This window comes from Eleutherodactylus coqui, chromosome 10 (assembly GCF_035609145.1).
Source record: "Eleutherodactylus coqui strain aEleCoq1 chromosome 10, aEleCoq1.hap1, whole genome shotgun sequence".
NCBI classification, from domain to species: domain Eukaryota; kingdom Metazoa; phylum Chordata; class Amphibia; order Anura; family Eleutherodactylidae; genus Eleutherodactylus; species Eleutherodactylus coqui.
In genome coordinates this window covers 8040113-8061632 of record NC_089846.1, presented here as the reverse complement: position 1 = coordinate 8061632, position 21520 = coordinate 8040113, and the positions used below count along the sequence as shown (strand labels likewise).

Genomic DNA, 21520 nt, shown 5'->3' with positions numbered 1-21520 from the left:
AAAAAATAAAAGTTATGGGGGTCCGACTGTGGAGACGGGAGGAAGTATTTTTCCAATTAAGGGCTCGTGCACACTTGCGTTTTTCTTGCACGTTTGTTTCCCGCGATATCGCTGCGTCTATTTTAACGCAAATGTCAATGGGACTTTTTTAGTATTAAAAACGCATCACACAAAAATCACAAGTTTGTGTTTTACGATTTTTGCGCGTTGCGTTTGCAACATTAGAAAGTCCCATTGACATTGGGTGAGATCGCATGAAATAAACGCGCAAGAAAAACGCAAGCGTGCACGAGCCCAAAAAAACGTAAAATATAATGAAAACTTTTTAAAACTCGTCATCGCCGTCGGCGTACCGACCCGCAGAGGGAAATCAATGTCATTTTCACCGCACTGCGCACGCCAGACCAAAATCGCAAAAAAGATGGCAAAATTGCATTTTCTTTCCGTTTCACCCCACAAGAATAGTGTAATAGGGAACATGAAACGCCGCCGATGCAAAATACCCATCTTCCCGTTAATAGGCGCTCGTGGGGCGGTCGAGGCTGCAATAAAGTTACGGCTCTTAGAAGGAGGATGAAAAAAAAACAGCAAAACTGAGAAGTGGCTGCGCCAGGAAGGGGTTAAACCGCGTCCAATCTCAGCACTGGCAATGGCAGGTATATAACGCTGCGATGTTTGCCTGTGGGTTGGCAGTGCCCTGCGCTGTGGTTACACCTCGGCTTTGTGGGTTTCCTCCGCGAGGATTGTTTGTGTAGGGCTCCGCGGTTGGCGCCTCCCAGGATACGCTGGTAACTGACTCCAATCGCCGGGCGTGCGATGTGTCGGTAAATAGTAACCCGGGCGACTTGTGTTGTAATCAGGGACGATCCCCGGGGGGTAGAGGAAGGGCTCAGAAGTGTTGCATCGCTCAGTACATTGTACGTATCTGGGGTAGATAACCCTGTGAACATTGGCTACGCAGCTGCTGCAGAACCTCCTAATACACACCTCAGCTGCTGCAGAACCTCTTAATACACACCTCAGCTGCTGCAGAACCTCTTAATGCACACCCCAGCTGCTGCAGAACCTCGTGTAACACACAGCTGCTGCAGAACCTTTTAATACACACCCCAGCTGCTGCAGAACCTCCTAATGCACATCTCAGCTGCTGCAGAACCTCGTGTAACACACACAGCTGCTCTGTACATTCTGCGGATCTGGGGTAGATAACCTCGTGTACAATACCTAAAGCCCCCTTTACATGGGATGACTGTCCGACAGTCGTCTCAGCGATGATCAGATGATCGGTCTGTGGCTTTTACATAGAGAAGAGCTGACCTCAATGACTGTAATAGGGGTTCTTTCTGGTTGTACAGCATAAAGTAACGCGGCACGCTGCAGTATTGTATCCTGGATTGAAGCGCCGGAGCCCCAAAGCTGATGTGAACAGCGCCTTAGCAGGGTTCCGTTCAGTTACAGCATTTGGCGGGACAGAATAGCGCCATCTACATTATTCTGTCCGGTCAAAACGCTGGAAGTGATCAGAAACCTGCTGAGTCGGAGACCAAAGTTTACAGCTTTGGTCTCCAGTTTACTAAGCGCAGGCTATGGTTCCGTCTGGACGCCATCTTTGCTCATCGAGGTGGAGCTGTGTGACGAAACTCCCAAATGTCGCCTTAGAAGATTACTGTTGGGGTCTCCAGATGACACCCCACCAACATATAAAGGGGCTTTCCAGGCATTTACTCTCCTCAATTGATCGGTGGAGGTCTGCAGCTTGGAATCTCCACAAACCAGCGGACCCTCCGGCCGCTGTCAGTGCGACGAAGCTGGATGTCCACATTAGTGAGTACCACAGGAAGTGTAAGGCTGGGCTCACACGAGCGGATTTGTATTGCAGATTTCGCAATCAGCGTCCGCATGGACAATCCAGGGTAAAACACGGCTCTGAAAGGTATGTATTTTCAATTTTTCGTTCCCACTCGCGGATACGAATTGCGTATTCCTTGAGTGGAATAAAAATCGCAGCATTCTGTATTTTCCCGTGGAATCCATAGGCATCTAATCTGCGACACATACGCAATTACCATTGTGTACGGGCTGCGGGCACCCGCGTTATCGCCAAGCAACGGCATAAGAAATACAAATTTTAAAAACCCGTACTGCGCATGACCGCCTGCAGGAGTGAAGGGAGGTAAGCAGGATCACCGGCCGTCTCACAGCCGGAATCGACTACAGCCCTCCCACCCGTTCGTGTAGCTGCCATCTATTACGCTTCCTGCTCTGATAGCAGCCGGAGGATCGGCTGATCAGCGGGGATTCCGAGCAGTGGATCCTCATCGATCAACTATTTATAACCGATTTCAGGATAGTAACAGTCCCAGACATCCCCTTTAACATCCTTGTTTGCAGCCAAAGACTGACAAACACATCCTGATCCAATACTTCTGGCAGCTGCAGGTTTGCTACAACTGTATCCAGTCTAGGTAATCCTCTTTGAGCTAAACAGCCTGGATTCCAGATTGATACATTGTAGCAAACCCCCAGGACAAGAGCTTTGGAGATGTGTGCGCCTCAGTGAGCATTGTCCAGATTGGATACAAATGTAACAAACCATCAATCGTAAATAAATAAAAGTAAGATCTGTATAGATCTTCACCTCTGGATATGAACAAGACTGCTGCAATTATTTGACAGCAAGCAGTGATCTTGAAAATTGGTGAGGAAATGAAATACAACATCCATTCGAAAGTTGCAGAAAGCCCATTCACGTTGTGCAGAGGTGCACAGAAGGGAGGCTGATGTGAACGAGCTTATAGCTGCTGCAGAACCTCTTAACACACACAATGGATGCTGAGACACTTCATAATACACACTGCAGCTGCTGCAGAACCTCATAATACGCACACTGTAGTAGGGACATTGGGGAAGGTTTATCGCATGCGACAAATCTATTAGGAGGCAAATTCATCAAAAAGTCGCACATTGTACGTTAAATTAGGATCAACTCCCTTCTATCTCTGCGGTGGGAAAGTTAGTTCTGGAGACCCCGCCCCCAGCGCTGGAGTGTGACTTTATACCGCTTTTTAAAAAAGTCGCACATTATAAATCAGGTCTAAACCATTGCGCCACCTAAATCACGTCCACAAATGTAGACTAAAGCGTAAGATGGCGTAAATACAAAGAAGTCTGACAGCTTTCATAAATCTGCCGCGTCAGACTGAAAAAAGGCACATTATAGCCCAAAGTCTCGGCGCGTGAGCCTCCTACATCTGCGCCATTGTTTATATGCTTTTGTTTTGAATTGCTAGAAAATAATTGAAATAGTCGATTTTGAAGGGAAATCTTACTTTCCGCGTCGCTGCTGCATTCCGTCTGGTTGGTATCCAGAGCGGCGCCCTCTGATTTGCCACCTTTTATGCGTCTCTTGATTGAGATAACATGCAGTATGAGCGCGGCTTTCTCCCGCCTCTTGTGCGAGTCTCTGTAGCCCAAAGAAAACCTTTGATTTTTCATACTTTGAGAGTTCAAAAACAATTCTGTGTGCGCCGCCATCAAAGCGGGCGAGCTGGCATCTGCAGCATTGTAACACGCCACTATAAAGCACAAACCTGCGAGAAGAAAGGCGTCGCATCGCCATCAAGAAGCCAAAGCCGAGCATTAGATGTGTTCATAGCCTTGTACAACGCCTCGGAGGCTGCAGGACGTCTTCTCAATGCAGACAAATTGCTGGCAGGTGACAGAGAAGACTCCTCATAGCGCGGCGTAGGAAAGGCGATTCCAGCACCTCCGAGAGGTGAGGCGACTCACGGACAGTGGCTTCCTCTGGTCAACCAGGGAAGAGATCAGGTCAGACTTTTCTGCATCACTTTACAGTATAGTTTTGCCAATGCTGCAGTTATATTATTTCATACTCCAATCACAGCCAAAGCTGCATTATCAGCTGTTAGGGTATCACCTATCTGTCTTACGTAAATAAGGCAAAACTTTTGTAACTTTTTAACACCTTTAGGACTTTTTTATTTTTGTTTTTCACCTTCCAAGAGCAATCGTTTTTTATTTTTCCATTAGCATAGCCATATGAGGAAGTGCCATCCCACTCTGAACCCTTTACATGCCCATATCAACTTTTATCCTGGCATGTAAGGTGTTGACAGCAGGGATCATTGTTCTCAATGATCCCCGCTGTCAGTCACAGCCAGCTCCCACTGCGGATATTGCGGGCTTAGCTATCCACCGGATGTAAGTTTATGTCCATTTGCTGGAATTCCCTTCCCTGCCAGGACGTAAACTTCCATCCTGTGGTAGGAAGGGATTAAAGAAACCAGATGGACCCCATTCTCTATGGGGCACATTCAGCACCGTTTCGTTCTGTCACAAGATGGATCATTTCAGCCAGTGGTTGCGGTTTTTCTAATTCCCAAACGGAGCAGGGGAATGAGCCCCGAGAAGTGTTGGGTCAGGACACGTTTTCGGCCTATAAATGTGAAGAAGTGCTTCCGTTCCAGGACAGCAAGCAGTGATCTTAAAAGTGGCGATGGATTGAGACAAAGTCTATTAGAGAGTTGCAGAACTTTTCATTCTACGGTGGCTGAACTTTTTTTACGTCATGTCCCCTTACATAAAACGGAGGGATGTAAACACTACTACTCCCAAGATGCGTCACAGCAGGACATGGAATACACAAGTCCTCCCCCTGTTTCCTAACTCCAGTCCTCAGGGACCCCCAACAGGTCATGTTTTCTGGATTACATCCCTTGCGCAATAGTGAGGAGATTATTTTCTGCGCCTCAGACATTGTCACCTATAGGATATCCTGAAAACATGACCTATTGGGGCCATGAGGGCCGGAGCTGTGAACGCTGACCTAGACAGCAAGCAGATCTCATGCCCTGCGGACTGACAGCTAACCTGCAGGATTGTGAATGCAGTTCTGGGTGTGACTGGAGTACAAGATATGTCATGAAACCAATGAGTAAATCCATCAGGATTGTGAATGCAGCTTTGAATGTGACTAGACTACAAGATATGATGTCCTCCGAGCGATCAGTAACGCTAGCATGATTGTGAATGCAGCTTTGAATGTGATTGCAGTATAAGCTATGACATCCTGAGCGCAATCAGTAAGACCAATAGGGTTGTGAATGCAGATTTGGATGTGACTGGAGTATAAGATATGTCATGGTAGCTTTCAGTAAGTCAAGCAGGGTTGTGAATGCAGGTTTGGATGTGAGTGAGACACGGATGTGCCATGTGACTGATGAACGCGACGCCATAGAGAAGGCCGCAGCGCTGCCCGAACAGCTGATTGATGGGGGCGCCAGGAGTCAGACCCTCATAGATGACCCAAGGATACGCCATCAGTATCGCAGTCCCCAATAACCCCTTTAAAGGTTGTGGAGGATAAAAACCACTGGAAGGGGCAGCAGCGCCCTTGGTCACCTGTGACTACCCCTCATCACAACGCCCCATGTAGAGGATGATGGGAGTAGTCTTTCCTTGTCTCGCTGTCATCCGCTCGTCTGTCTTGCCGTCTCGTATTGTTTGCAGCCTTCATCTGAGCTGCTGCGGAGTTTACACTTCATTATCTATAATCCTGCAAGGCTTCCAGCAGCCGAGGAGCGTTGGGCCCAGCCGGGGAGAGGGGCCCGGCGCACTTCTGACAAAAAGCCATCATTACTCGGCTTATAACAACACGGCGAGGCGTACGGGGAGCGCACGGCATTAAACATTGATAGCTATCAGTTCTCTGCAGAAGGAGGAAGACCCCAATAGACAGTCATTAGTGCAATATTCTCAGCCCACCCAGTGGTAATAGTGTTGTGTGCGAATGGCTGGCAAGTGGTGGTGAGCGCGCCATCCTGTAGAACGGTCTCACTTCTGCTGGGAGAACTGGGGCGTCCAAGAAGAGAGGCGCAATCTGGATGTAACCCACAAAGTGTGCGAACACCGATGTAACGGCACGGAGAGCTGTGCTAGGAGAACTGCGAGCTGTCTGAAGGGGTTAATGAGTGCGACATTCATAGTGCCTATATAGTGCCAATCATACTAACAGTATATTACCAGGCATAGTACCAGTATACCACCAGTCACACTGCTCTTATACACTGATGGAAACCCTGAACTGACCCTAACGCAGGTGGGACCTAATTTAGATGCAAATTGAACGGCCCCTTTATTAGAGCCCTGGCCCGCTCACGATTGGCGCTCCCCTGTATGGACATTACCCCCGTGACCCCGGAGCAAAAAATCACGTGACAAGCTTTCTGTGGATCAGTTTCAGTGTGAATCCACATTAGATGGGAAGCGATCGGAGCGACTTCCAACGAGGCCGGTCATCGGTGCTGGACTAGCCGGGGACTCACTGCCAAGCACATAGGGTTCTCTCATGTAACTGTGTGGGGAGTATACGGAGAACGGCGCGATCAAGGAAAAATATACAGAGAAAGGAGATCCTGTGGACGGAAACAACTCATCACTGAAAGGGGTCGGAGGAGGATGTCAGGAATCGCTCTGACCAACAGGCTGCACAGTCAGCTGAATACAACGCTGGAGCTCCAACTAACGTGTCCGGACGCACAACTCGCCGTTTCTCCGCACAGATGGTATATAACTGCAGGCGACCGGTTCAAGCGCCATTGTGTCTAAGAGAAACAGAAAGGCTCCAGCAGGCAAAAACCTAAATACATTTTTTTATATCCCAAACCATCACCCAGTCAGTCGGATGCAGATTTTTGTTGCATCGTGCTGTTAGGAGGTCAGATTTTGGCGCAAGCAGCATGAATTGGGGCTTGTTTGCTAAAAGTGTTGTACTTCTTATTGGCACCAGTTTGAGGTACGTGTCATTTTTGGATTGTTCTTTTATTACTTTTTTCAGAGGCAAACAAAAGAAAATAGCAATGCGGGCATTAGTTTTTACAATTATTTTTACAGCGTTTACCCTTCAAGATAAATCCAGTCTTTTCATTGTCGGCTCGTTATGAACGCAGTAATGCCGATTATATCCTGGTTTTTGTAACGTTTTGGTGGGTATTTTTTATCATTTAAAACTTTTTTTGTAGGGAAAAATGTTTATTTTTTAAACTGGATTTTTTTCATTAAAACTTTATTGAACTTTTTGACACCATTTTATAGACCCTCAAGAAGGCTTGAAGATTCGATCGCCGGGATAGTACACTGCATTACCTATGTAGTGCATTCTACTAAGCTCATGACGGCAGCCTAATAGACTCTCTGAGAGGCGGGGCCTAATAGACGGAGTTACATGGCGGACATGGAGACTTTTGTCAGGCTTCCATGGGAACCCAATGGTGCCTTGTCATCACACTGTGGGGTGCCAACGGGTGAACCCCCTCCTCTTGTCATCTGCTTACATGCGGCAGTTGCTCTTGATTGTGGCATGTAAGGGGTTAAACAGCCAGGATCTGTACTTTCTCCATTCCTGGTGGTTAGAGCAGGAGCCTGGTTGTCAGTAGACAGCCAAGCCACTGCCTTAAACAGCTGTATGTGCGGGTGTAAAGCCCATTAATGAGGTCAGTAACTAGGTGTAGTGTGGTTACAAAAGAGTTAATTTCCTCTATGTTGACCCAGCAGGCGCAGAGTTCCTTGTGATGTCACAATCGTCTCCTAGCAACAAGCCAAACAATCACTCAAGACTCCGCAGACGATCAGCATCACCTCCCCAACATCTCACAGGAGTCGGGGCCCCGGGGCGCAAAACATCAGGTGAGGAGGAACCAGTCTACATGACCCGATGGTCCCGGTCCTCTATATTGTCGGGGCGATCGTCGCAGCTCAGGATGGGGGAGGGGAGGTGCCTAGTTATCGCTAGCATCAGCCTATGAACCCCCCAATAAGATCTGCTGCTTTAAGGGGCTGCGATACTAAATTATGGGTGCAAACAGCGGCATGTACGCCCTTGGGGCTCATTCACACGGGCGCATGCAACCTGTCAGGGAGAAATTTACCAATTCCACTGCGTGTGTAGTTGCGATTTGCGCGCGTTTTTGTTGTATATGTGCAGGGTATGTCCGTATGTGAGACGATTTTCACGTGCGCCAAAAAAAACCCAATCAGGCCTGATTGAGGTCATTTTCTTCACCATCTCCTGACACCATGCTTAATAAACCGGAGCTCGCACGCAGGTAAGGCTGGATTTATATGACCAAGAGAATGGCGCAAATACAGATCCGCAACAGAAAGCGCGTCAGAATAGCCACCGTGTTTTTTGGGGGGGGGTTTGCGCTCGTACTCTAAGACAGTCTTCACAGGGGCAAGCAGTGAATCCCGCCCGCATTTCGCACTCGCCGTCCATGTGAAAGCCCCGAGAATGCGAGGCGGTTTTATGTCAAAATAGGCTGACATCACTGCGGGGATCGCGGAGTTTCTCTTATTATTGGGAGATCTCGTATCGCGCCGCGTGCATCTAGAAGGTGGTGCGATGCTGCTGGTCCCATTGAAAACAAGAGAGCGCGCAGCATGATACAACAACCCGCGATTTGTTTCTCGCAGTGCGGTGCCATGCAGGATGACATCGCTCACGTGCACGACCCCGTTCAAAAGAATGGCGTTCATATTTGTGCGTCTCGCAATGCAGAAACTCACACAATTTTGTCGCCTGTGTAAAAAGCCGTCTTAGGGCATCGGCGCACGGAGGAATCCGACACGGATTTTTCAGTGCGGATTCCGCCTATAAGACTGCAGCGCCTACCTCTGCCACGGATTGTGCCAAGATCCGCTCACGGTTTTAGCCTCATCGCTGGCAGCATCTTTGTCTGGAATTTCCAGCACGATTCTGTGCGAAGTAACATGTCTGTTCTTCACGCAGATCCGTGTGGAAATGCGCAAAATTCCAGACCTGAGTTGTGTCCGTTGACAGGGCTAAATCTGCACGTGGATCCGTGGCACGGTTGTAGAGGCGAATTCTGCGTCAGATTCTGTCATGTGAACGTATCTTCAGAGCGGCTTTCCATAACTGGAATGTTGATGACCTCAGCGGTGTAACTGACGGCTCAGGGGCCAGGGTGCAAGAACTCAGCTCGACCAATCATAACTGCAGGCTCTCAGTGGGAGGAGCATGCCCAGGGAGTCTGTAGCCTGTAATTGGCTGCCGGCTCCCCTGGTAACAGCCCTAGACTCTTCAAATGCTAGGCTGCAGGCCCCAGCGGTGGAACGGCATATGTGGGGGGGACCATTCCACTAGGGTCATCCACCTTAGCGGTACGCCGGTGGATGACCTATGGACAACCTCTGGTGACCCCCACCAATCAGCTGTTTGAAGAGACTATGCCACTCCAGTGAGCACTGCAATCTCTTCTCATTTGTCACGTTGTCTTCCTTTTAAGCGAACGGGTCTGAGCTGCAATATCAGACGCCGCTACAAAATGTGCAGCACAGTGCAGAGAAGAGCTGCGCCAAAGTGCTGCGACTGCTTCAAACAACTGATGGACGATCGTCGCAGGTGGTGGACCTCCGCCTATAAGTCATCCATAACCAAGGGAAAACCACTTTAACCCTTTAAGGGCCAGCGACTGTCCACACCGTCCTCCATTTTTCTTTTTCCCTCCTCACTTTCAAAAAGTCAACACTCTTATTTCTCCACCGCTGTCGCTGTCTGAGCGCTTGTTGTTTTTTATGGGACGGGTTGTATATTTTTAATGGTACCGTATAATGTAGTGAAAAACCTAAACATTTCTTAGTGGATTGAAATTAAAAAAAAAAAAAGCAATTCCACCATCTTGGGGGGCGGGGCTTTGTTTTACAGCGTACACACTGCAGCAATAAGGACATAACGTTATTCTCGGGATCGGACGGCAAATTTATATCGTTTTTTTTTCTTCTTTTTTTGCTGTACTACTTTTGAAAAATAAAATCTTGGAAAATACAGAATTTTCCTCCGCCGACTTCTGACCGCCATGACTCCTGTTTTCTGTCGACATCGCTGTGTGAAGACACGTTCTCTGCGGGACGTCCTGGAGGTTCTACTGCTGCGATTTTGTGTCCAAAATAGCAGGACTCTGGCGTTGTGCTTTTTTTCTTTTTCAGACGATGCTCCTCACGCAGGATGATGAAGGACGAGTTACTTTGACAATATCAGGCTTTTACGGATGCAGCAGCGCCAAATATGTTTTGGCTTTTGTGGTTTTTGATTTTTTTTAATTAAAACTACGGAAAAATATATATATTTTTTACTTTTATTTTTCATATTCATTTTTTGTTTGTTTTCACTTCGGCCGCTCTCACACAAAAAAAAAAATCGCTTTTCCAGCATTTGGAGCAGCGTGTGAAATACCGCACTGAGCGCTGTAAAATGCCTCCATTGATTTCAATAGGGCTTTTCGTGCGCATCATTTCTAACGCTGCGATTTTCGAACGCGGTCTGCTCTAACTTGGTGCGTTTCAGCAATTTTTAACCAAACGTCGGCTCGCGATTGCAGGCGGAACGGGGACATTCAGTATCCTCAAACACTGATCGGGACATTTATAAGGGGTTAACCCTTTCCAATCCACTGTCTGACCTCCTGAAGACATTATGATTTAAGGCTGTACAGCTCAGATGTTGAAAGACGTCCGTCGGGGTTCTCTTACTGTATATTGCCAGCCTCCCTGCTGTCGGAGCCTATCCAATGTGTCTCCTCATGCAGTACTGGCTTTAGCCAGCAGATAGCGCCGTTGTATAACAGCAGAAAAAGAGTAAGACCTCTAGGAAAACCAGGATACAAATTGGATTGGAAAGGGTTAATAGGCTGTTGTTGGCCACTGTGTATGAAACCGGATTGCCTCTTGCTCCTGCTCCATACAAACACTGCCGGCCCGGGACATAAATGTAAACCCTGGGGTGTGAAAGGGTCCAATCACATCTGGTAGTGAAGATTGTTTTTATTTCCTGACAAGAAGCAATGATCTTGAAAATGGTGAGGAAGTTATCACAAAGGGGAAAATTAATTAAAAAGGTATTCCAGGCATTTAACCCCCTTGCTGTATTGAGGACCTATCCTCAGGAAACATCATCAATAGTTGACTGGTGGGGGTCCACGGCGATAAGCTTCCCCCCTTCCTGCACTCACCTCACTGGACGCCTGCAATGGGGTCGGAGCCAGAGCTGCAATAGAAGGTATGGTTCCCATTGATTTCAGTGTTTGTTACACCTTCTATAGAACTTCCCCGCCCCCCTATACAGACAGAGCTGTCAACTTCTGGCTCGAGCAGGGAGTGTGGGCCGTGATCAGCTGATCGCCAGGAGTACCAAGCGTTGGGCAAAGTCATCAATATTGCAAAGGGTTTAAATGCCCAGAAGACCCTTTTGAAGAGACTCTCTGGTTTTGGGACATAATTCTTACCCTGGACCGGAGGGAGAGCAGGTATATTACCTACAGCAGTTCTTCTCTGCCATCTCTCCAATCCATCGGTTATGAGCCCCACTTCTGGCCGTCCAAGATGGACTCTGTTCACTGCTGTCACATCCGACCTGCGCGCAATGCACACCTCGCCCAGGACAAATGCAAATAGAAGGGAAATGCACACAAACGGCCACTGAAACAGACTGAACAGTAAACAGGACTTGCGAGCAGACTGACAAATGCCAAAACGCTTACCTAGAATACCAACACGCAGCAGCAGATGGAATAGCTAAAGTACGTACATGGTATTGGTTCGTATTTTGGCCAAAGTACGTAAGCTCACGAGCCCATGACAAAGGTCCTCGTTGTCTCACGAGTGCCTACTCTGACAAGACAACTAAAGCCACAGGAATCCTGCCTACAAGCGGGGCGATCGTCCCAATAGGGACGGACCCACGCTGGAACCTAAGGTCCTGGCTTGTAATAGATGGTAAACAGCTTACAAGCTGAATAGAACATTGTTCACACCAACAGACATAGGAATCCCACCCAGAACCTTATGCATGCAGCAACACCAAGCAAAACATGCATGACTTCAGCCACCAGAGTTCTGGGAGGAATGAGGAGAAAGATAAATGACCACCAACCTCTAGTGAGCGTGGCTGGCATTTATGTGCAGCAGGCCTGTGGTGATTGGCCAGCTGGAGTGATACACACCCAGTCAGCTCAATCATGTCACACCTGTGGAAGTGTGCTGCTGCAAACCCATAGAGCTACAGGTCCCATGAGCAAACCATGTGAAACTCAGCCCAATATTGCGCTTGCCAAGGTGCGAGGTACCCGTGGATGCGAAGTGCTCTTGTGTGGAGAATGCCTCCCATCACTCAAGTACAATTACGATCCTCCGGGGCCGCGTTCAGTTGCGACAGAGGATCTGCGAGTGTTTCCCATTGTTTTTAATGGGAAACCTTCCATCGCACTCGTATGCACAACGCACAAACATGGCATGCTGCGCAATGTGTTTTCCAGCCCCTTTGAAAACCACGCCTACAGTTAGGACATGCTGCGGCCTTTCCAAAACCGTGTAACGGGGGGAAAAAACCACAAGTTATGGAAAAGCCGTATGTACCCCCAAATGGGACCAATAAACAAACTACACTTCATCATGAAGCAAAAATGCAAGTTGTTGGAAAAACAAAACCTAGCTTGCGGCGATGCTAAACACTCGGCGAATCGTGCTATGTGGGAGACTCGGCTGGCGTTTCGCTAGTCTGCTGGGTTCGAGCAGCGGTTGGTGAATGGGGCTAAGCCTACCCAATAATAGCTTTAGGGGTCAGTAGGCTGACAGGGGACTGAGGCACTCTTTCTTCTCTTCTCTTCTCTTTATTCTCTTTCTCTTTCTTTGTGATTCTTGGGTTTGTCTCCTTCTGCTCTCCACTTCTCTCCCTTCTCCTTCCTCTTCGCCCTATATGGAGCACCTCATGGTGCGCCTCACATCGGGGGTCTTCCTCAGGAGGCCGATAGCTTATACTTAATAAATACTCATTAGTTGATTAGCGACTAGTTACTGCTAAGAGGGGCCGCTCCTACCTGGTAAAGACACACTGATTGACAGACCCTTATTATGCCGTGTAGAGTTATGAGCAACGGGATTCTTCATTACTGATTCCGAATACCTCGCCGCGATGTTGACCTGCGGAATCGAGCGTTCTGTATTGTATCACGGCGCGATTAAAAACACATTTTGAACTGAAAAAATTTTTGACTTTGAAAGCAGAGCTGCCGAAAGTACAATATGGAGATGAAAGTCCCCCAAAAATCATTGCGTCCTTAGGTCCAAAATAGGAAGCGTCACTACGGGGTTAATACATTTGTTGCATCTCATGGCAGCACCACCTTTACGGAGATTGGCGTATGAAGCGCCAGTCTAAATCAATGAACCCCACTGAGTAGTAAGTTCTATTCCCATCTGCGTCTGGAGGATCCGTCGCAGACCTGGCGATAAAAGTCCCGCATGAAGGACCTTCGTGTCCGATAAAATGCTGGACAGCCGAATGGAAACTGAACGGACCCCATTATAGTCGATTGGGTCCATTCGCACCATCCGGTTCCATCCCAAAACGGGTCCGTTCAACCAGGAGATTCGCCTTCTTGCGCCCATAACATGGAGTTAATACGGCGCGCGACTTCTGTGTGTCGCACAAACGCACAGCACTGACTCCATTTTCTCAGCTGTGTAATTATGGCCTTAGGGCTCATTCACGCGGGTGTAAATACGCCACATAGTTCGTGCACAGTCAATAAAACCGATTATTTCAATACGTTTTTTCTCAACTGCGTTTTTTTTTCACGTGATTTTCAGTCCCGCACCATGTGCTATTTCTGTCCGTATTACGGACCAGAGTAGGTCATTAAAGTGAATGGACCGCACAAATGCGCAGTGAATATACACGATATGCGTGTTTCCACATGTAACGAAGGCTTTCTTGTGCATAAATACGCAGTGCTTGAGTGCGCCAAAAAAAAACCTCAAGAGGAGCCAAAATATGCTGGGAATGGGCGGTTTTCAGGCCATGAATACACTGCGTACATATATATATATATGCTCACGCCCCTGTAAATGAGCCCCGGGGGTTCGCTCACATGGCAGGATTCACGGTGGAATTTTCTGCGTAAACTCCATTTCTAAAAACATCAAAATCTGCAGTTTTTGTTGCGGATTCGGCTCCGTCAGTGAGCAAAATCCGCACGCGCAATTCTTACGCAATAAATCGTGATTCCGCACGTGGATTTTGCCCATTGACCCACAGCAAAAACTGCGTCCGAAAGCTGCAAATTTTGATGTGCTTTTTAGAGGCAGAATACACGTAGAACATTGCGCGGTGAACTCCACCGTACGTACAAACCCGAAGAGCGTCCGTTCATTTCAGGGAGGAGCAGCAAACGCAAGCAGTGCCTCAATAATAATCCTCGTTTCCAGGGTCCCAGAAATGGACTTCACAATGGTCGAGGCCAAGCAGACCTTCAAGACTCTGGAGCAGCAGTGTAAACTCCTGAGCCAGCAGCAGGTCACCTTCATCACCGCCCTGGAGCGCACACGTGAAAACGCACATGATAGGATCAAACCTGTCGGGACTCTGCTGCAGGTAACACTATTCTATGGCCAATATACCAAGTACTTCCAATTCCTCCCACCAGGTGGCACTTTGATACATGCAACCCAGTGCTTTAAAGTGTTTATGGGTGTATTGCTTCCTGAACAGCACTCCATGTGGCCTGGCATGGTACTGCAAGTTATATTTATCTATACAGGAGATGCCAGGTTACTTTTAAATATGAAAGCGTATAAGTGTGAAATAGAAGTATGGGCGGTCCCTCTGTTTGCATTGCAGGTGCAAGGCTACTTAGACTACAACTGCAACAACAGCACAGACAAGCGAATTCTCTCTCTGTTCCTTGATGTCTGCAACAACCTGGCCGATTTTTGCGTCAAGCTGGATGCCATGCAATGTGACACGAGGTCAGCAGGGGGCATCATCGAAGAAACCCTAAATCTACTCAGTCCAACCAATGAACTGTCTGCTCTTAGAGCCAAGTAAGTTAAATAGTAACACAGACACGACTGATGGCCCTTTTAGACATAAGAAGAATCTCACGATTCTTGCTTGTCTGAGCGACCAAGTTGGTGATGTCATCATCCGCTCGTTTGCGCTCGGCCCGCCTTTTTAGACTGATCTATTCTTATTGAGATTGCTACAGTTTTCATTCACTTCTCGTTCAATATTTTACATTTCTATGTGAACGATCAGTGTTTATACTGCAGGCAAGCGAATGAGCCGGCCGACACTGAATGACGAACAAAACCCTCACATTTCTCATTCATCATTCAGTCATTGGCTGCGTGTAAACTGAACAATTCTGTGAACTATATTTGTTCCAGAACTATATTTGTTCCATCTATTATAGTAGTTATATTCTTGTACATAGGAGCAGTTTTATAGTAGTTATATTCTACTACATCGGAGCAGTATTATAGTAGTTATATTCTTGTACATAGGGGGCAGTATTATAGTAGTTATATTCTTGTACATAGGGACAGTATTATAGTAGTTATATTCTTGTACATAGGGACAGTATTATAGTAGTTATATTCTTGTACATAGGGAGCAGTATTATAGTAGTTATATTCTTGTACATAGGGGGCAGTATTATAGTAGTTATATTCTTGTACATAGGGGGCAGTATTATAGTAGTTATATTCTTGTACATAGGGGGCAGTATTATAGTAGTTATATTCTTGTACATAGGGGCAGTATTATAGTAGTTATATTCTTGTACATAGGGGCCAGTATTATAGTAGTTATATTCTTGTACATAGGGGGCAGTATTATAGTAGTTATATTCTTGTACATAGGGGGCAGTATTATAGTAGTTATATTCTTGTACATAGGGAGCAGTATTATAGTAGTTATATTCTTGTACATAGGGGGCAGTATTATAGTAGTTATATTCTTGTACATAGGGGGCAGTATTATAGTAGTTATATTCTTGTACATAGGGGGCAGTATTATAGTAGTTATATTCTTGTACATAGGGGCAGTATTATAGTAGTTATATTCTTGTACATAGGGGCCAGTATTATAGTAGTTATATTCTTGTACATAGGGGGCAGTATTATAGTAGTTATATTCTTGTACATAGGGGCAGTATTATAGTAGTTATATTCTTGTACATAGGGGCAGTATTATAGTAGTTATATTCTTGTACATAGGGGCAGTATTATAGTAGTTATATTCTTGTACATAGGGGGCAGTATTATAGTAGTTATATTCTTGTACATAGGGGCAGTATTATAGTAGTTATATTCTTGTACATAGGGGGCAGTATTATATTAGTTATATTCTTGTACATAGGGGGCAGTATTATATTAGTTATATTCTTGTACATAGGGAGCAGTATTATAGTAGTTATATTCTTGTACATAGGGGGCAGTATTATAGTAGTTATATTCTTGTACATAGGAGCAGTTTTATAGTAGTTATATTCTACTACATCGGAGCAGTATTATAGTAGTTATATTCTTGTACATAGGGGCAGTATTATAGTAGTTATATTCTTGTACATAGGGAGCAGTATTATAGTAGTTATATTCTTGTACATAGGGGGCAGTATTATAGTAGTTATATTCTTGTACATAGGGGGCAGTATTATAGTAGTTATATTCTTGTACATAGGGGGCAGTATTATAGTAGTTATATTCTTGTACATAGGGGCAGTATTATAGTAGTTATATTCTTGTACATAGGGGCCAGTATTATAGTAGTTATATTCTTGTACATAGGGGGCAGTATTATAGTAGTTATATTCTTGTACATAGGGGCAGTATTATAGTAGTTATATTCTTGTACATAGGGGCAGTATTATAGTAGTTATATTCTTGTACATAGGGGCAGTATTATAGTAGTTATATTCTTGTACATAGGGGGCAGTATTATAGTAGTTATATTCTTGTACATAGGGGCAGTATTATAGTAGTTATATTCTTGTACATAGGGGGCAGTATTATATTAGTTATATTCTTGTACATAGGGGGCAGTATTATATTAGTTATATTCTTGTACATAGGGAGCAGTATTATAGTAGTTATATTCTTGTACATAGGGGGCAGTATTATAGTAGTTATATTCTTGTACATAGGGGGCAGTATTATAGTAGTTGTATTCTTGTACATAGGGGGCAGTATTATAGTAGTTATATTCTTGTACATAGGGGCAGTATTATAGTAGTTATATTCTTGTACATAGGGGCCAGTATTATAGTAGTTATATTCTTGTACATAGGGGGCAGTATTATAGTAGTTATATTCTTGTACATAGGGGCAGTATTATAGTAGTTATATTCTTGTACATAGGGGGCAGTATTATAGTAGTTATATTCTTGTACATAGGGGGCAGTATTATAGTAGTTATATTCTTGTACATAGGGGGCAGTATTATAGTAGTTATATTCTTGTACATAGGGGGCAGTATTATAGTAGTTATATTCTTGTACATAGGGGGCAGTATTATAGTAGTTATATTCTTGTACATAGGGGGCAGTATTATAGTAGTTATATTCTTGTACATAGGGGGCAGTATTATAGTAGTTATATTCTTGTACATAGGGGCAGTATTATAGTAGTTATATTCTTGTACATAGGGGCAGTATTATAGTAGTTATATTCTTGTACATAGGGGGCAGTATTATAGTAGTTATATTCTTGTACATAGGGGGCAGTATTATAGTAGTTATATTCTTGTACATAGGGGCAGTATTATAGTAGTTATATTCTTGTACATAGGGGGCAGTATTATAGTAGTTATATTCTTGTACATAGGGGGCAGTATTATAGTAGTTATATTCTTGTACATAGGGGCCAGTATTATAGTAGTTATATTCTTGTACATAGGGGGCAGTATTATAGTAGTTATATTCTTGTACATAGGGGCAGTATTATAGTAGTTATATTCTTGTACATAGGGGGCAGTATTATAGTAGTTATATTCTTGTACATAGGGGGCAGTATTATAGTAGTTATATTCTTGTACATAGGGGGCAGTATTATAGTAGTTATATTCTTGTACATAGGGGGCAGTATTATAGTAGTTATATTCTTGTACATAGGGGGCAGTATTATAGTAGTTATATTCTTGTACATAGGGGGGAGTATTATAGTAGTTATATTCTTGTACATAGGGGCAGTATTATAGTAGTTATATTCTTGTACATAGGGGCAGTATTATAGTAGTTATATTCTTGTACATAGGGGGCAGTATTATAGTAGTTATATTCTTGTACATAGGGAGCAGTATTATAGTAGTTATATTCTTGTACATAGGGGGCAGTATTATAGTAGTTATATTCTTCTACATAGGGGGCAGTATTATAGTAGTTGTATTCTTGTACATAGGGGCAGTATTATAGTAGTTATATTCTTGTACATAGGGGGCAGTATTATAGTAGTTATATTCTTGTACATAGGGGGCAGTATTATAGTAGTTATATTCTTGTACATAGGGGCAGTATTATAGTAGTTATATTCTTGTACATAGGGGCCAGTATTATAGTAGTTATATTCTTGTACATAGGAGCAGTATTATAGTAGTTATATTCTTGTACATAGGAGGCAGTATTATAGTAGTTATATTCTTGTACATAGGAAGCAGTATTATAGTAGTTATATTCTTGTACATAGGGGGCAGTATTATAGTAGTTATATTCTTGTACACAGGGGGCAGTATTATAGTAGTTATATTCTTGTACATAGGGAGCAGTATTATAGTAGTTATATTCTTGTACAAAGGGGGCAGTATTATAGTAGTTATATTCTTGTACATAGGGGGCAGTATTCTAGTAGTTATATTCTTGTACATAGGAGGCAGTATTATAGTAGTTATATTCTTGTACATAGGGGGCAGTATTATAGTAGTTATATTCTTGTACATAGGAGCAGTATTATAGTAGTTATATTCTTGTACATAGGGGGCAGTATTATAGTAGTTATATTCTTGTACATAGGAGGCAGTATTATAGTAGTTATATTCTTGTACATAGGAGGCAGTATTATAGTAGTTATATTCTTGTACAAAGGGGGCAGTATTATAGTAGTTATATTCTTGTACAAAGGGGGCAGTATTATAGTAGTTATATTCTTGTACATAGGGGGCAGTATTATAGTAGTTATATTCTTGTACAAAGGGGGCAGTATTATAGTAGTTATATTCTTGTACATAGGGGGCAGTATTATAGTAGTTATATTCTTGTACATAGGAGCAGTATTATAGTAGTTATATTCTTGTACATAGGGGGCAGTATTATAGTAGTTATATTCTTGTACAAAGGGGGCAGTATTATAGTAGTTATATTCTTGTACATAGGGGGCAGTATTATAGTAGTTATATTCTTGTACAAAGGGGGCAGTATTATAGTAGTTATATTCTTGTACATAGGAGCAGTATTATAGTAGTTATATTCTTGTACATAGGGGGCAGTATTATAGTAGTTATATTCTTGTACAAAGGGGGCAGTATTATAGTAGTTATATTCTTGTACATAGGGGGCAGTATTATAGTAGTTATATTTTTGTACACAGGGGGCGGTATTATAGTAGTTATATTCTTGTACATAGGGGGCAGTATTATAGTAGTTATATTCTTGTACATAGTGAGCAGTATTATAGTAGCTATATTCTTGTACAAAGGGGGCAGTATTATAGTAGTTATATTCTTGTACATAGGGGGCAGTATTATAGTAGTTATATTCTTGTACATAGGAGCAGTATTATAGTAGTTATATTCTTGTACATAGGGGGCAGTATTATAGAAGTTATATTCTTGTACATAGAGGGCAGTATTATAGTAGTTCTATTCTTGTACATAGGGGGCAGTATTATAGTAGTTATATTCTTGTACATAGGGGGCAGTATTATAGTAGTTCTATTCTTGTACATAGGGGGCAGTATTATAGTAGTTATATTCTTGTACATAGGGGGCAGTATTATAGTAGTTATATTCTTGTACATAGGAGCAGTATTATAGTAGTTATATTCTTGTACATAGGGGGCAGTATTATAGAAGTTATATTCTTGTACATAGAGGGCAGTATTATAGTAGTTCTATTCTTGTGCATAGGGGGCAGTATTATAGTAGTTATATTCTTGTACATTGGGGGCAGTATTATAGTAGTTATATTCTTGTACATAGGGGGCAGTATTATAGTAGTTATATTCTTGTACATAGAGGGCAGTATTATAGTAGTTATATTCTTGTACATAGGAGCAGTATTATAGTAGTTATATTCTTGTACATATGGGGCAGTATTATAGTAGTTATATTCTTGTACATAGGGGCCAGTATTATAGTAGTTATATTCTTGTACATAGGGGGCAGTATTATAGTAGTTATATTCTTGTACATAGGGGCAGTATTATAGTAGTTATATTCTTGTACATAGGGGGCAGTATTATAGTAGTTATATTCTTGTACATAGGGGGCAGTATTATAGTAGTTATATTCTTGTACATAGGGGGCAGTATTATAGTAGTTATATTCTTGTACATAGGGGGCAGTATTATAGTAGTTATATTCTTGTACATAGGGGGCAGTATTATAGTAGTTATATTCTTGTACATAGGGGGCAGTATTATAGTAGTTATATTCTTGTACATAGGGGGCAGTATTATAGTAGTTATATTCTTGTACATAGGGGCAGTATTATAGTAGTTATATTCTTGTACATAGGGGCAGTATTATAGTAGTTATATTCTTGTACATAGGGGGCAGTATTATAGTAGTTATATTCTTGTACATAGGGGGCAGTATTATAGTAGTTATATTCTTGTACATAGGGGCAGTATTATAGTAGTTATATTCTTGTACATAGGGGGCAGTATTATAGTAGTTATATTCTTGTACATAGGGGGCAGTATTATAGTAGTTATATTCTTGTACATAGGGGCCAGTATTATAGTAGTTATATTCTTGTACATAGGGGGCAGTATTATAGTAGTTATATTCTTGTACATAGGGGCAGTATTATAGTAGTTATATTCTTGTACATAGGGGGCAGTATTATAGTAGTTATATTCTTGTACATAGGGGGCAGTATTATAGTAGTTATATTCTTGTACATAGGGGGCAGTATTATAGTAGTTATATTCTTGTACATAGGGGGCAGTATTATAGTAGTTATATTCTTGTACATAGGGGGCAGTATTATAGTAGTTATATTCTTGTACATAGGGGGGAGTATTATAGTAGTTATATTCTTGTACATAGGGGCAGTATTATAGTAGTTATATTCTTGTACATAGGGGCAGTATTATAGTAGTTATATTCTTGTACATAGGGGGCAGTATTATAGTAGTTATATTCTTGTACATAGGGAGCAGTATTATAGTAGTTATATTCTTGTACATAGGGGGCAGTATTATAGTAGTTATATTCTTCTACATAGGGGGCAGTATTATAGTAGTTGTATTCTTGTACATAGGGGCAGTATTATAGTAGTTATATTCTTGTACATAGGGGGCAGTATTATAGTAGTTATATTCTTGTACATAGGGGGCAGTATTATAGTAGTTATATTCTTGTACATAGGGGCAGTATTATAGTAGTTATATTCTTGTACATAGGGGCCAGTATTATAGTAGTTATATTCTTGTA

General features: G+C 43.3%; 1 protein-coding gene across 2 annotated transcripts in view; it reads left to right on the top strand.

Moving 5' to 3' along the window:
* The first annotated feature begins 7596 nt into the window (after positions 1-7596).
* Positions 7597-21520, top strand: part of SPACA9 (sperm acrosome associated 9) — a 33595-nt gene continuing 19671 nt past the window's right edge. For both annotated transcript variants that reach the window (XM_066579726.1, XM_066579725.1), the window contains exons 1-3: positions 7597-7704; positions 14299-14464; positions 14711-14913. In XM_066579726.1, coding sequence (XP_066435823.1) covers positions 14309-14464; positions 14711-14913 — 359 coding nt within the window. In that variant the 5' untranslated portion in view covers positions 7597-7704; positions 14299-14308. The remainder of the gene's footprint in view (positions 7705-14298; positions 14465-14710; positions 14914-21520) is intronic.